Below are 14,989 nucleotides of genomic sequence, written 5' to 3'. Positions count from 1 at the left end.
GAAAAAAAAAGCCCCAATAAATGTGTCCAAAGCATAAAATCTTACAGTGCAGTGCTTCAGTCTTCATAGATGTACATGTTTATTATGCAACACTACACTGGTCAGTACTTGTGTGAAATCATTACTCATTTTCAGCTCAGTATAGAGTAAAATATTTTGTAGAGAACGGTGACTGAAGGATTGGTTATGGACTCATCCCTCACAAAGTTTCTACAGACTTAATGTCAGGCAGGCTGGCCTGGTTTAGGATCAGTGAGTTGAGGGTTAAATGCTGAGGGAGGCTCCTATGTTGACATGTGGTAATGTTAGCTCACACAAGTGTAAAGTCTTGTTTACGTTAGCATTCTGAGCGGGGCGAGTCAGCTGGTAATCATAAAGCTGATAACACGATAAGAAAGCCCTGTGGGAAGATGATCATAATGAAATGTGTTTGTGAACGGGGCCAAGAGAACAGTGTGGCGCTTTCTAAGAGGAACGCAGTATTTCCTGTACGCTGTTCAATAAATCACGTTTTATAGAAATGACCAGAGACTCTGTGTTTGTTTAATACTCCAACACTGTCTATATAAAGTGGTGTCAGAATTATCTTCTCATTTTAATACAAAAGTTCAGAATTACTTTATGTTCTTACAATATTGGGAACTTTCCCGAGGTCTTAAAAACTCTGCATGTCCTTAAAGGCTGTCTAGTACCAGATTATTTAACTTTTAAAATAAATTCTTATTTTCAGTCAAATATTGCTAGGAAACTTCTGACCACTTTTAAACTGAACATGAAAAAAGGAGTGATATATTGAACATTTAGGACAGTGTACCCTCTCTACCCAACAGCTGGTCAAAAATTGGGCTGTAAGATAATTACAATTTTTTACTGTGATTGATCTCATAAGTTTAAATAATTGCTTAGTCTTCCCTTTGTAATGTATTGAAATTCAACTATTTTGTATTTTAAACCATTTTTGATACATTTCAGGATTTTTTGTCTTGTAATAAAGGTAATACATTTACTATTTGGATACAAAGCTGCTTTTTTTTAAATGAATTAAGGAACTTTGGGTAGATTGAAGATTGTGACATAAAATTGACTACAAAAAAAGGAACTTGTTATGGATCTAACAGGAAATACCTGAACAGGAAAGGGAAATATTTGACAGCACAAGGTGGGGATGACTTTTGATTTGTCCACTAAGCTGAGTTTTTTTTAATCTGAAATGACATATTAAGGAGCAATGGTGTTTTTATTTATTTCACTGGCTAAAGGGATATGCAGTGGCTTAACCAAAGTGTCCTGAAAGGAACAATATGTCATGCAATCTTTAAAAGAAATGCAGTAATTATGGACCTTAATTAGTCATGATTGTATTAAACCTCAGAAGTCCACAATCATGCACTATTAGTCACACAATGACATGTAAAAAAAAAGCCAAATTTTGCACTGGAATCATTTTGTGTTGAAAGAGTGATTCTTAAGTGATCTTCTTTCAGTTTCGTTTAAAGTCAGTAGGTGAATAAAAAACAGTAAATACGGTTGTCAGAATTTGATCTTAAAATTAATTTTACACACAAAGTGCAGTGTTCCATGCGGTACAGGGCTTATGCTAGTAATTTTTTCCTAGCTTTGGCATTTTGGAAAAAAGTCTCCTTATATTTTTATCTGTTTATCACTGATTCTGTAAAAATGAAATCCTTGTAATTTAATTTACCTTGAATTTGTGTTCATAGGTTATTTGTACAGTAGGACAGTTAATGAAAAAAAATCAATGTAAATCATTTCTTTTAGCATTTAGCTTGATTTTGGCTCTCTTGTTTATCTTTGTTTTTAATTTGCACTGCTTGGGAAACCCTCCTCTTGGAATGTAAAGAATACCATATTGATGTCTGTAAACAGAAGTACAAACATTATTTTAAACTGGGGCATTGATAAGCTGGCAAAAATGTCTTTAGATACATATTGTTAGCCTCATAGCATAAGTAATTTTGTTTTGCCAAATTGTGGTATCTGCCTAACTTTAATCTAGCGCTGCTGACTTATTGTGCCTTATTTCTCTAAAAACCATAAAATATGACCTAGACAATTATGCTGTGAAGCTAATGATATTTATTCTGTGCCAAATATTCAATTATATCTTGATACATGTCATTTTAACACTTTATGTAACTTTAAGATTGTAACTCTTGAAATGAAATTATCATATTTTTATATTCTTTTAAATAGCAATTTAATTTTGTGTTTTTTGGAGGTCTTATATCTAATACAGTAAGCTCAGTTAGTGTGCTAAAAAATGAAACCAAACCTGAGCATGGTAAATATTTTCTGTGGTTTAAATTGGCAAAAGAAAATAACTAACAAAACGGTAAAAAATAGCCTGTGGACTTCGAAGGGTTGATACTGACAGCCCTATTTAAAATGTTACTGTAGATCTCACATTTTTTATAGTTTAAGAATTTCTAAATACTAACAGTTAACATAGCAGACTTTATCATTTTAAAACAAGACAAAATCTAACCTTTGTCCCAATGAAAAACAAAAAAAGGAGTAAAACATCCTGCTATAAAATGTGCAAGAGTGGCGACTGCACAAAAAAAAAAAAAAAAAAAAAAAAGTTTCACTGTATAGATTTCATAATAATTTTACTCCTTAGTGTCTTGTATCTGAAATTTCTGAAGACAAGTGTGGGTAAATAAATGAAAAGCAACCATATTTTGACTCTTCTAGCTCTTACTGCCAAATCAGTGAATTGAAACAGCTAGATTCAAAAAGTTCAAAGCCAGGGTCACATTTAATTTCAAAACTTATCAAATAAATTCATACAAATGTTAAGAATGGATAGTGGTAGTAAATGCACTCGATACAAATTCATCAAGGGAGAGCAAAAACAGTCATTTAGTTTGATGTGATGCCGACAGACCATGAAAGAGACAGTTGCTGCTCATGTACTGCTGCACTCCTGAAATGCACACTGGACATAATGAAGTCTTGTGCTCTAACTCTGCTGCCTGTGGTCTGTCTGTGTATTGTTGTTTTTAGCTGATTTTGATTCCCTTCCTCAGTTTCTGTGTGAGCTTGTGGTGTGACCAGGAGAGAGGAAACAGGAGAAATGACCACACACTGATATGTGATAGGTGGCTCTTCATCAGACCTGCGTTGTGTCACAATGACTTCAACACAGTTTGATTTTAACACTACTGGGAGCTGGGGCTGTAATTAAAAAGTGTATCCAATCGATGAGATTGCAAAAAACAAAGTTCTTTGAGTTTATTTGAAGCAGCTTTTTAATTTAAAGACAGGCCAAATGCATCTTTAATTTAGGCAGCTGAACACTTGTGAAATAGATCATTGGGCTAAACTGGCACTTCAAGCTCTTTATGAACTCGCATCAATAATTCTCCATGGTGAGATGTTAATGTTGGGGGACTTTTTCTTTCTGATGCTGATTGAACTCTGAACCTGAGATCTGTGGGAGACAAACTGAACCTCCTGAAATGAAAGAGTACAGAATCTGCTCTGAAACACATTGACAGCTCAGGTTTTTCACTCAGTCACAATAATGGGGCCAATAAATTCTTGAATCCATTGAAATACAAACTCAGACATCCTCAAAATGTTGGCTGCAAAAAGGACTTTACTGCAGTTTTTCTATGTTGTTTAAAACCAGCATTTGCAACGCATCTGAATTTTACATTGAATCAAATGAACTGGACTGAAAAGGGTGAACAGTGACCCCACCTTTTGTGCAACAACAACAAAAATACACAGGTTGGTAGGAATTTGTCTCCCCTTTGAAAATCATGTTAGGGGAAAATGATTAAAAAGAAAAAAAAACATCTGTACAGTACTTTTTAACAAAGTCATGAAATACAGGATTTCTGGCTGATGCAGTCCTTTGTGAGACTGTGTTTGTGTGTTATGTAAGCCTTGGTCATACTGACTCCACGCCTTCTAAAGGTTTAAGTCCTGCTCCTCTGGATGTAAGCCACATTACGGCCGAGTTTTCATCCTGGTACATTTTGTAACCTCTCTCTTCTCTGAACAGTTTGTTAAATTCCTCTACGCTGCCTGTATCGCCGGCTACAGTGAGCAGTTCTGTGGCAGGGTAGCCCCACACGCTACTTCAGCCAGTCAAGCTTTTTTCTATCACTACGATGGCTAGTCCTGCTAGCCTGACTGGCCCGCTCATCAGTTCATATGCTGGCTGGTTGTGTTCTGGCTCCCTCAGTCTCTGGAGCTCATTGGTTCCGGTTTGAGGAGGATGGAGAAGAGAGTTCAAAAGGAGGACACGCAAGGGATCCTGTGGGGCTGCTGTAGTACCGCAGCTTTCCTGCTACTGTTGCTATAGCAACAGGGCAGAGTTGGGAACTGCCTTGGCACTGTTACTTCCAGTGCAGCCTCTCTGGCTGGTACATAGAAATGAGGATGAGGAGGATGAAGTTATTAAGAAGGAGGTCAAACAAAGACAGGAGAGATACAGAGGAGCAATGAGATTAAAAGACTGAGTTTCTCCTCAGGAGAAAGAAAGGAGAGTTTGTTATCTCCAAGAGGAGACTGCCAGAGAAAAAAGGGATAAAATCATTGAGATGAAGAAGGAGACAGATGTGTCTTCATCTCTAAAAGAAGGCTCTCATCTCCTTCACTGAGGGAGAAAAGAGGAGCAAAGATCAGGTGGGAATGAGTGAGGTGGGAGCTTGTGCTTGTGCATCTCCTCAGTGAGACAGGTGGCACAAGCAGGCCAAGGACCAATGAGACAACCAGAGGAGGGAGGAACTGAGGGACGTAGTGTCCACCCACAAAGACCAAACAGACGACAGTTAGCCTTTAAGAGCTCAGTCGGGGCCGCTTCCTCGGTGACTGCTCTTCTTCTTCATCTTCTTCCTCGTCATCTTCATCATCAGGGTAGTCCACCAAACCCACCAGAGCCGTCTGAAAAGAGGCAACCAAAGGATCAGCAAAAACACACGACTGGCATGCACAACAAATGCAAAATACAATGATATTGAACATACACTGAGGCTTAACAACATTTGTATCTAAAGACTGTCCATCATGTATGGTTCTCATTTCTACATTCAGAAGAAACTAGTTTGCTGCATTGGCTGAAAAAAATCTTGGTTAAATCTGATAACTCACAGCATATACTTACTAGATGAATACTGCACATTTAACATTGTTGCAATTGCCTGCAAAACCACAGACAGTTAAGATAGTTTGAGCATTTTGCTTATACCGAACAAAGTATGGATAAAAAATATGAAATGCAACAAGTGTCTCTCCACAGAATTGCTATTGCGTTAAGTAAAAATCTTATCTTTCAGGAAAACAAGCATTAAATATGGCAGGTAAGACAGATCTGGATTCACTGTAAATCTATCTCTAAGAAAAAAATAAACATGATCAGTAAAAAAATAGTTGTTTTTTTGCTTGTAAAACTGCGAGGTGTGTTGCTGCCATCTGTCTGAAGTGTTAAGGACAAATAAGCCTAAAATGTAAAGGCAGAGACTTGCTGTGTAACAAATGGAAACTTTTGCTTCTGTTTTATGCTTACAGCAGCCCACAAATATGGATGTTTTTTCCCAAAAACTTTTTTTTACAGTCCAACAGTGGTGATGATGCCGACTGTATGCCAACAGCTGATTTTAGTTAATAACTTGATTAAACAGATGCAATCCAATCTATAGAGATATATTACCTTCACTACAGGTGTGGCAGGAAGAGCAACAGTTTTGACAGAGGAAGTTGAACTGCTGTTAGGAGTGACGGCTGGTGAGGCAGGCGGAATTACAGCAGCTTTCCCATTATTATTGGCACCATTAGCTCCATTGGCAGCTCCTGTTGCAACAGAAAATATTAAACTTGAAGGAAAGTTTCAAATGGGGAGAGAAGCCCAATCAAGAGACATATGGTAAAAGCAGAGCAGCATACCTTTTTTGGCCTCCATGTACTTGCCATAGCTGTCAGAGAAGTCATCCTCCATGCGGCTCTTCTCCACAGCCTCCCCATCATCATCATCATCATCATCATTGAACCACAGCTCTTCATCCTCATCCAATGATCGTGCATCTCTGCGATATCTACTGGAAAGTAACAATGACATTGTATTAATAAAAAGGTCAACACAATGACGGCTCACAGCACAGATATGAACACTGTGTTTTGTCCACTCACCTGTTGAGTCTCTGACTTTGTCGATCTTTCTCCTGCTCATATCTGCCTTTAAGGCCCTTGAAAGTCTGGACATACTCAATGGATTCAAGTGCTTTGTAGAAGTTATCCACAATGTGAGCTATGAGAGACTTAATGTCCTCCTGCAAAGACGAAAAACAAAACATTGTTTATCAGTCACAAATAACTCTTTTGCACGGTGGCCCTGAAGGACAACAGGATTAATATTTCAAAAGTGCAAAATACATTTCAAAAATCAAAAAATATTTCACATAACACAATATATTTCACAGAGCACAAAATGTACCGGATTTTCCGGACTATAAGTCGCACTTTTTTCATAGTTTGGCTGGTCCTGCCACTTACAGTCAGGTGTGACTTATATATCAATATATATATAATTTAACATGTTTTTAATGTTAATTCATACTGACTAACATGCACAAGGAGTAAACATTACCGTCTACAGCCACGAGAGGGCGCTCTAGGCCTGTGACAACTATATGCTATATGCTCCTGTACCACTGAAAAAATGAACAAAAACGGTTATCGAACAGCAGAAAGAAAGTTTGGAGTGAGTGAGAAACTTGTGAGGGACTGGCAAAAAGCGATGTTACTCTTACTGCAATGAAGAAAACAAAGAAAGCTAATAGCGGGCTGAAAGCAAGATGGCCAGAACTGGAGGATCGAATTCCCAGATGGATGCTTGAATAACATGCTGCTGGGAGAGGCTTGTCAATGGTGCAGTTACGTCTCCACACCCTGGTAGTTGCCAAAGAGAGGAATATAAATGATTTTGCAGGCGGGCCTTCTTGGTGTTACCTCTTCACGCAACGCAACCACCTCTCTATCAGAGCGCGGACAACGGTGTGTCAGTTTCTAAATAAATGCGACTTACAGTCCAGTGTGACTTATACATATTTTTTTCCTCTTCATGACGCATTTTTGACTGATGCGACTTATAATCCGGAGCGATTTATAGTACGGCAAATACGGTATTTGTGTTTTGTGAAATGTATTTGTGCTCTGAAATTTATTTTGCACTTTTGAAATATTAATCCTGTTGGCCTTCAGGGCCACCGTACTTTTGCACCTACGCAGACTTTTAACTCAAGTCTTTGTGTTTACGCACCACTTTAATGAACTCAAAGAGCTCAATGATGGCTGAGTTTAGGAGGTTGTATCGGGTGCCGTTGTCCAGCAGGGCATTGATGACAGGCTCAAAGAGGTTCCCTTTGATGATGTATCTGTTGTAATACTCATCCTTCAGACCGATGATCCTACGCATGAAACGCAGGGCACCTTAGACAAAAACAGAGAAGATGGTTCCAACCATTAGAAAATGCACAGAAAAAAGGTGAACATATGAACCATTTGCAAAGGTTGGGACTTACAAAGGGCAAGGAAGGTGTGTTTGGAGTTCATGAGTACCAGCACTCTCCTGAGCAGGTCTTTGTTCATGATGTAGGTCTTGATGTGATAGGTGTGGTGCTCCACACAGAAAGTCAGTAGCTCTAGGATCAGAGCCAGCAGCTGAGCTGTCTGGAAGTTGTCTACACAAAATAAACAAAGTTTTAAACCTAAAGCAACATGTATGCGACAGTCCCAGAATTTACAAGAAGGTGCTGTCTATGCCCTTCAATCAAGTCTTTATCTAAAGGGCATAGTCAGTTGTAAGGTTGTTGGTTACAATCTTTGTTGGAGCATGTGACAGAAATGATCAAATAAAGAAGTGATGCCATCATCTGATGGACAAAGTTCTTGACTGTTGAGAGTTTTACAGTAAATGCTGAGAATTTTAAACTGACCTGGACAGACTGGGTTGATTTTAGTAGATCCCTCTTGCAAATCTGAAAGGCCACAACAGAAAAATCAGCCAGAAAACTTCTGTATCAGTTTTACAATCTGGAACTTCACAGTATAGAAGCACAGCTCACCCTTAGAGTTTTTGTCATGTGCAGTGTTTGCCAGAAGAGGAGCAGTCAGGACATGCATGCAGTACTTGTAGAAGAAACTCAGGAATTCTGTCTTCTCAGTTTTCTAAAGTGAAAGAAATGCAGAGAGCTTTTAAGATAAACTGATGTCTGGGGAACAAGTGATTTGTACTTAAGTGAGTCTGTTTTAGAAGTAGGGATGAACAAATAACAGGTATCGGTATTTATACAAAGCCCTAGTACTCATACTCAAAACATCACAGACACTGTACACAATATCATTTTAGAGCAGGATGTTCACCTCTCATTAATTTCAACAATAAAGTTGAAGCCAGCTCTGCCGATATTGTGTTTTTTTTTTTATTTTTTTCGTTTTTTTACAGAATTGAGGGTGAAGTAGAGCATGTTGCAGACTATGCATTGATAAATTATCAAAAGAAGAGGTGATAAGATTAATAAAATAAAATTTGCTTTCAAAATCATTTTAAGAACTGTAATGTTATCAATATAATGGTATTCTCAGTGAGTACCCAAATAAAAGAACTTTGGTCTGAATAAAGTGGCCGTAATGCATCCCTTTATAGAAGCATTCTGAATGTTAAGAGATCAAACCAAGAAACCATATTTCACAGACTCTCGGTTTTTCTTAGCAGATTACTCTGGACTAATAAACCTGGCATTCATATTACAATCTAAGGAAAATCTATTACAATCTAATCATTTCTTTGTTTTTTTTAATGGAGTCGGTCTCTATTAAAATTATTCTGTGTTAGCTATACTCACATTCGTTGAAGCCAGCATGTTTTCAGGGTCAATGAGCGTCCTGAGCAGACCCATCAGCTGGACAGCTCCACCTAACTCTGGGTCAGAGTCACAAATCATCTGCTTGATCACAACATTTATCAGCAGAACATCCTGAAAAGACACAGGAAAAGACTGAGTCAACTACAGAAAGTTTATACCTGACTGTACATTCCAACTTGAAATGAACAAAAACTCACAGCTAGAAATGCAAAATGATGAATAAAGACCACAGATTCTCAGATCAACTGATTATTTTATTAATTATAGTGTAAGTGTAAAGAAAAGACCTTATTGGTAGGCACTAGGTGAAATAAATGCAGAATTAAATGCTTCATTGCCAGTTTTAGGACTCCTGGCCAATTTCTTATGAGCATCATTTCATTCCATTACATATCATAGACTGAAGTACTACATAAGGGGCTTTTCCATTACATGGCGCAGCTCAGCTTGACTTGGCAAGGCAGCCCAGCGCAGCAGGGAATCTGCTTTTCCACCACAACCGAGCTACCCGTTTGAGGGTGCATCTAGAGGTGATGACGTAGTATTTTGAGCCCTCCTCGATCTCGCTACACTGTCTGGTCTGATTGACTTTACATTGTTTTAAAGTAAAAATCAAACTGTAGATGGACAGCGCTTCACTGCCCTTTTTACTTTCTTTCTCTCTCCCCGCCTGTCTCTCTCTGTATCTGTGATAAGTAAACAAACAATAATTCACACTTAGCATCAAAAAGAGAATTTTCCTGCATACAAGTTAAAGAACAGTCCACTGATGATTAATGTGTGGGCCTCTAAAGAGCACAAAATAAACACAATCATAGTTTTGGATTGGGCGGTGAGAATGGCGTGATTTACTAGCACCAGTTAATAAATTTAAGACTGACTCTGTCATGGGGTAAATGTTACGAATATCTCCAGCATTTTATTATTCAAAAAGTCTAGAATTTATTTGTCTTTAAGAAGGGAAAAGGGTAAAAGTTTTGTTATTAGTAGGTGCAGAAAAAGTTGTAATCCTGGATCTGTGCCTGGTCCTTCCTGATCTCACTCGTCAGTGTGAGAAGCCGTGCACAACAATCAGGCCGTAGTATGAACAAAAATCTTGAGTTTTGCTCTTGTGTCATAAACGTTTAAGTCATACAGGGAAAGCTGACATTAGACCACAGCTGAAACAGTTGTGTGTGTGTGTGTGTGTGTTTGGGGGGGGGGCAGTAGAAGAAGGGATAAATCCTCCCAACAAATCGGACCCTATGAAGCGCTTCGACGTCAGCGCAGCACACTTGGAGGTGGGGCTGGCTTGCGTTGGCCACGCTCTTGAGCAGAGCCATTTGAGCACCACTCAACGCAGCCAAACTGGTGATGGAAAAGCAAATCAGCACAACTTGGTATTGCTCGGCACAGCCAAAAGCCGTAGTGGAAATGCCCCAATAGGTCCCCCTTTTACAGCTGAAGTTTGCCTCCATGAACAGGTAGAAGCAATGCTATACAGCCCATCTGACTCTACAAGCTCAGGAATTATAGGAAAAATTAATTCAGTGCATGACTAAAACATCGGTATGGGGAAAAGGCTGTAAGTCATGAATTAATTACTGTGTATTTTATTTTATTTTTTAAAGCATGTCATGCACACAAACTTGGGGACAATCTTGCATAGTTTTTATCTTTGATTCTATCACTCTTTTAGTTTGTTACTAAATAGATTAGACATGTAATCCTGTATGAACCAGATGACTCCACAACATCAAGTGCTAACAAGCGTACAGACTGTTTATGTTCTTACATCGTCTGTCTGCTGTGGTTCCTGCATCACAAACTCCCTGACCATGGAGGGGCTGAATTCCACCAGGTAAGAAAAAATGTCTGTAGCTGCCGCCCTCACCTGCAGGTCATCCATACCCTTAAAAAGAAAAAAAATCTGTTAAAACCTGTTCCAAAGAAGCAGGGAAAAAATTGTCAAACCATGCTTTCACATACAGCACTCACCATGACTATTTCAAGAGCAGGTAAAATGCCTAGATTTGCCAAAGTTTTGAAGAAAGCATCCCTGTTTTGAGGCTGCAAGGTTTGTGAAAAAGCACAGAACTCCTTGACAAAGTTTACCTGAGGAGCAGAGAAAAACAGAACAAATGCATCTGTTGTTCAATGTTTGATAAAAAAAAAAAAAAAAAAATCAGTTTAAGGCAAGTGACAAAAAATGACAGCCCACAAGCATTATTCCTTACATGAAATTGTAAAGCAGGGAGACCTTTTTATCTGTAAATGGTCATTTTTTCCAAACACTAAACATTAGGCCTTTCAGAAGTTGAAAACGCATTAATAGAAATTATTTGTATGTAAGTTGCCTAAGTTGTTGTAATGTAAACCAACTGACAAGACAGTGAGCATCATAATCATTTAAAACCCTGAATTCAAAAGGTTAAAACGTGAGCTCTTCTGGGGAAAAAAAGAATGCGCTCCATAATAATACACACATTTTGTCTCAAAGAAATGACTTCAGATAACAAATTAGGTTTCAATACTGTGAATTATTAAACATCATCAGTCTCTTACAGGACAAACTGAAACAATTTAACTTACAAGTTCTCTTCTTTTACTGTCCTCTGTGGCTTCATCTGTAAGCTGTGCGAAGACCTCTGTTAGGAATTTTTCATCCTCCTGTGACAGGGAAATAACACGGTAAACAAATCAAGCTATCAAAAAAAGGGATTGAATACAAAGAGACAATGGGTCAACAGTCAACCATGTCATGGTAAACAGTGAAACCTGAATTATCATTCTTATTATTTTCATTCTAATTTTTGCAGTGATAAGAATCATGGCATTACATCAGTTAGCTTCTGTGTTGAACACAATTTTCAAATAACCCATTTTTACATGAGTGTCATGTAAAAATATTACTATATGCAACATGTTCAGGGCAGGCTAGCACAATACGTCACCACAGAGATGCATGATATTCTCAGCGTGAACTTGGTGTAAGCACATATCTGCTGAAGGAATTTTGGTTAGCAAAAATTCGGCAGATATTTACAATGAATATAACAGCTGTAAATGTCTGCCACATGGAATTATTTTATGGAGTATGAGTCGGGACCAACAGACCCATGTCTGAAGTTTTTATCTTTGGTCATCCTCATTCTTTCATCCTTACAGTGTGTTATAGGGACTTAGTTTTAGGTCTGAACTATATTAATAGTAGTATGGATATTGGAATGGCCAAAATGACTTTTTAAACATCTGCTTAACAAATATGGGCAAAAATCCAATATCATGCACCCCTACTTCAAATTACTGAACAGAAAAAAAAGCCAGCATCTACAATTCACAGGTAGGAAATAAAAACATGTAATGCTGTGATGAGGGTTATTCATTTTTTCTAAGTCATGGATGCACTGTGTTATATCCTGAAGACAATGGGACAACAAAATCAGCTGCATGTATGAAACTTTTTCTTGTCTGTAGTTACTGAATGAAGATTCTGGCAAACTGCAGATTTGACACATTCAACAAGAGAGACAAGGAATACAGAAAGAGCTCTTAAAGTGATGGTTTACAGATTCATTAATCCATAAAAATAATGCAGGTTACCTGGTTTTGGCCCTTACCTGCAACATACTGACAATCTCCACCTTGTTGAAGAAGATAAAGGAGGTGAGTGTGGACAGAAAGTTCTCTTCAAAAACAGATGGTGTGGGAAGGATGATGTCCTGGATGTACTGCACTCGGTAAGTCTGGTGAATCTTCTGCCGTAACTCAGAGTCCGTGATAGGGATCACCTCCTTAAACTTTGCCGTCTTGGTCAAAAATTCCCGATGTCTCTTTGGCTGAACCAGTGCTGGGTCATACTCTAGGCAGCCCACCACATCCATGATACAGTCATCGGAAAACATAACCTCAAAGAGGGCTGCTTTATTGAGGAACAGGACTCCCCGGACAATCTCATAGAGGTGATGTAGACCTTCCCTGTTGTCCAGGTCTTCACATACTCTGAAAAGACCTAGAAGTTTCTTGATATAGCCCTCGCTCATTAAGGCCAGGGCCAGCTTTTCCCTCCGGATTGGCGAAGACAAAACAGAGGTGACCAGGTCTGCAATCTCCTCCAAACGACTTAGCTCGCAAGGCGGGAGCTCCACCAGGTGACTTGTCTCTGGAATCTCCTCAAAGCGCTCCTCCTCTGACTCATCTATGGGGTCCTGGGTGATGTCCAGGGCAGGATCCTTGCCTTGAACCTGGAAAGCACATATTAGGTGGAAATTTATTTAACTGCAGCTATCAAAGCACTGCCTGCTGATGCAACATCAATGAAATTTCTACACCAGCTTAATGGTATTTGTGTACTCCTAGTAAACAAATTTTTTAGAAGATACACAAAATTGGATAAACATTGTTGACTGTACCTGGCAAATCTTCTCCCATATCTCATCACAGCCAGCCTTTTCCTGGAAACTTAGGGCAAGGTCATAATTATCTGCTTCAGACCAGACGATCAGTGTGTCCTAAAAGAGGGAGACAGAAACCTTAAAGTATGCTCAAAGTAATGCTCACATTAAAGGATGCACGCAGGAAAGATCTTGCAGTCATGAACGAGACTGGTGGTTGAAAGAGCAGATGCTGGTTTATTGTCTGTACAGCCCCATTGTTGAAGCAAAGGAAAAGCAACAATTCTTAATGTTGCTATAAACCGAGCAACACAGTCTACTTGAAATGCTGGGAAATTCAATCTAGCGGGTTTACAAGTGCATGGCCTGTGTAGCTGATCGGCTCTTACCTGTTGTTTCTGATATGCAGTATTCGGACTAATCTTCGACTCCAGCAGAAGAGATCCTAAAATACAAAGACAGATTTGACCTCTACTTCCAAACGTATGTAAATGAAAACAAAAGATATAATCCAAAGAGAACGTAGCTATCTCCCGGGGGTTACCGTCGTTTAATCAGTTAAATTGAGAGCAATTATCTTACAGACAAAGTAAAATGCTTAATAATGCAAAGTTTCTGGAATAGAAAGTTTAAGTAATAACATTGGGGGTAATAAAACACCACTTGCCCCTTAGAGTTATTCTGAACAACTTAAAAAGTCCATATACAGACCTACTTTAATGAACAATGAGAAGTTAGTGCGTTTCAGACTAGTCTTCAAGGCCCCCCATGCCAAGCTCACGTCGCCTGCTACAGCAACAAGCTTGCTAGGAAAAGCTACTAAATAATTAACTTTTATCCGAGGACAGTGCCAATATTTACTTGACAAAATATATAAAACCATTGGTTTACAAAACTGCAGCAGGGTCAGTGCAGTCAGGGAAGTAAAATTTCACAGTGTGGCGAATTGAAGCCTTCTATCCGAACAACCAGGAGGTAGCATGCAAAAGCTAACGTCAATGTGGCTATGCTAACTGAGAACTTACCATCTGATTCCGCCCGAACTAACAATGATATTCCCTTCAACCGTTCAACAAAGGTAGACGAAACGTGTCCGGTACCCCGATCATCCCACTGTCGGTCTTCATTTAGCGTATAAACTTTCACTCGCCGCCGAGTGTCCGACATGGTTAACCGAGTCCGAGCTAGCAGGCTAGCTGGCTGCTAACAGGCTATCACCTCACCCCGTCTGGTGTTTTCCTACCCTCGACCTGTTAACTTGGTTCCCAGCCGCATGTTATAAAACATGCACTTCCAAGTTAACTTCTCAACAGTAATAAAATACGTCTGTAACTATCTCATAAACACATTACGTGTACGGTGTTAAACAACTTCACAAGAGGCCTGTTTTCAAACAGTAAAATTCACAGAAAACACAACAACTCTAACGGCCTTCTTGCTAACGTCCACAGACCGCCATCTTGTAATCCGATCTTGTGTTCTTTTTCTTCTTCGACGTCAATCAAGCGCTAGCTGCCGCGGGGTCTCCTCCTCCGAGCAACGTTGTCCAATGGCAAACCTGCAGCTCAACGAGCTCAGCGCGCCACCTAAGGGCGAGAAAAGTAATAGCAGTAACAGTTGTTTGCAGCTGGCATGATAAAGACGTGATAAATGCCACTTACTGCATTTTGATTATTCGATATTAAACTGACAAAATATGTTTCAATAAATCAATAAAATCAG

General features: G+C 39.0%; 1 protein-coding gene across 2 annotated transcripts; it reads right to left on the bottom strand.

The window, feature by feature from the left end:
- Positions 1-3,604: 3,604 nt before the first annotated feature.
- On the bottom strand, positions 3,605-14,737 carry LOC121510984 (serine/threonine-protein phosphatase 4 regulatory subunit 3-like). 2 transcript variants are annotated; one of them, XM_041789434.1, is made up of 16 exons: positions 14,293-14,737; positions 13,657-13,712; positions 13,286-13,384; positions 12,494-13,117; positions 11,466-11,543; positions 10,872-10,988; positions 10,669-10,785; positions 8,874-9,005; positions 8,094-8,196; positions 7,965-8,006; positions 7,551-7,709; positions 7,289-7,458; positions 6,160-6,299; positions 5,917-6,068; positions 5,684-5,823; positions 3,605-4,917 (listed from the first exon to the last, which is right to left on the bottom strand). In XM_041789434.1, the coding sequence occupies exons 1-16, from the start codon at positions 14,432-14,434 to the stop codon at positions 4,813-4,815; spliced, it is 2,376 nt and encodes a 791-aa protein (XP_041645368.1). In that variant the 5' UTR covers positions 14,435-14,737; the 3' UTR covers positions 3,605-4,812. The 2 variants fall into 2 exon arrangements, with proteins under 2 accessions (XP_041645368.1, XP_041645369.1); XM_041789435.1 differs by having other exon boundaries at positions 5,917-6,065.
- Positions 14,738-14,989: the final 252 nt, after the last annotated feature.

The sequence above is a fragment of the Cheilinus undulatus genome, linkage group 6 (assembly GCF_018320785.1).
Source record: "Cheilinus undulatus linkage group 6, ASM1832078v1, whole genome shotgun sequence".
NCBI classification, from domain to species: Eukaryota; Metazoa; Chordata; class Actinopteri; order Labriformes; family Labridae; genus Cheilinus; species Cheilinus undulatus.
The sequence above is the reverse complement of the archived record's forward strand: the minus strand, read 5'-3'. Positions and strand labels throughout refer to the sequence as shown.

Bases quoted from the DNA above. Each gene is read 5' to 3' on its own strand.
- LOC121510984 (XM_041789434.1), bottom strand. From the start codon at position 14,434: ATGTCGGACACTCGGCGGCGAGTGAAAGTTTATACGCTAAATGAAGAC. The intron at 13,713-14,292 runs GTAAGTTCTCAG...TTTGTATTTTAG, and splicing joins AGTTCGGGCGGAATCAGATG to GATCTCTTCTGCTGGAGTCG. The intron at 6,069-6,159 runs GTGAGTGGACAA...GTTACTTTCCAG, and splicing joins CAAAGTCAGAGACTCAACAG to TAGATATCGCAGAGATGCAC.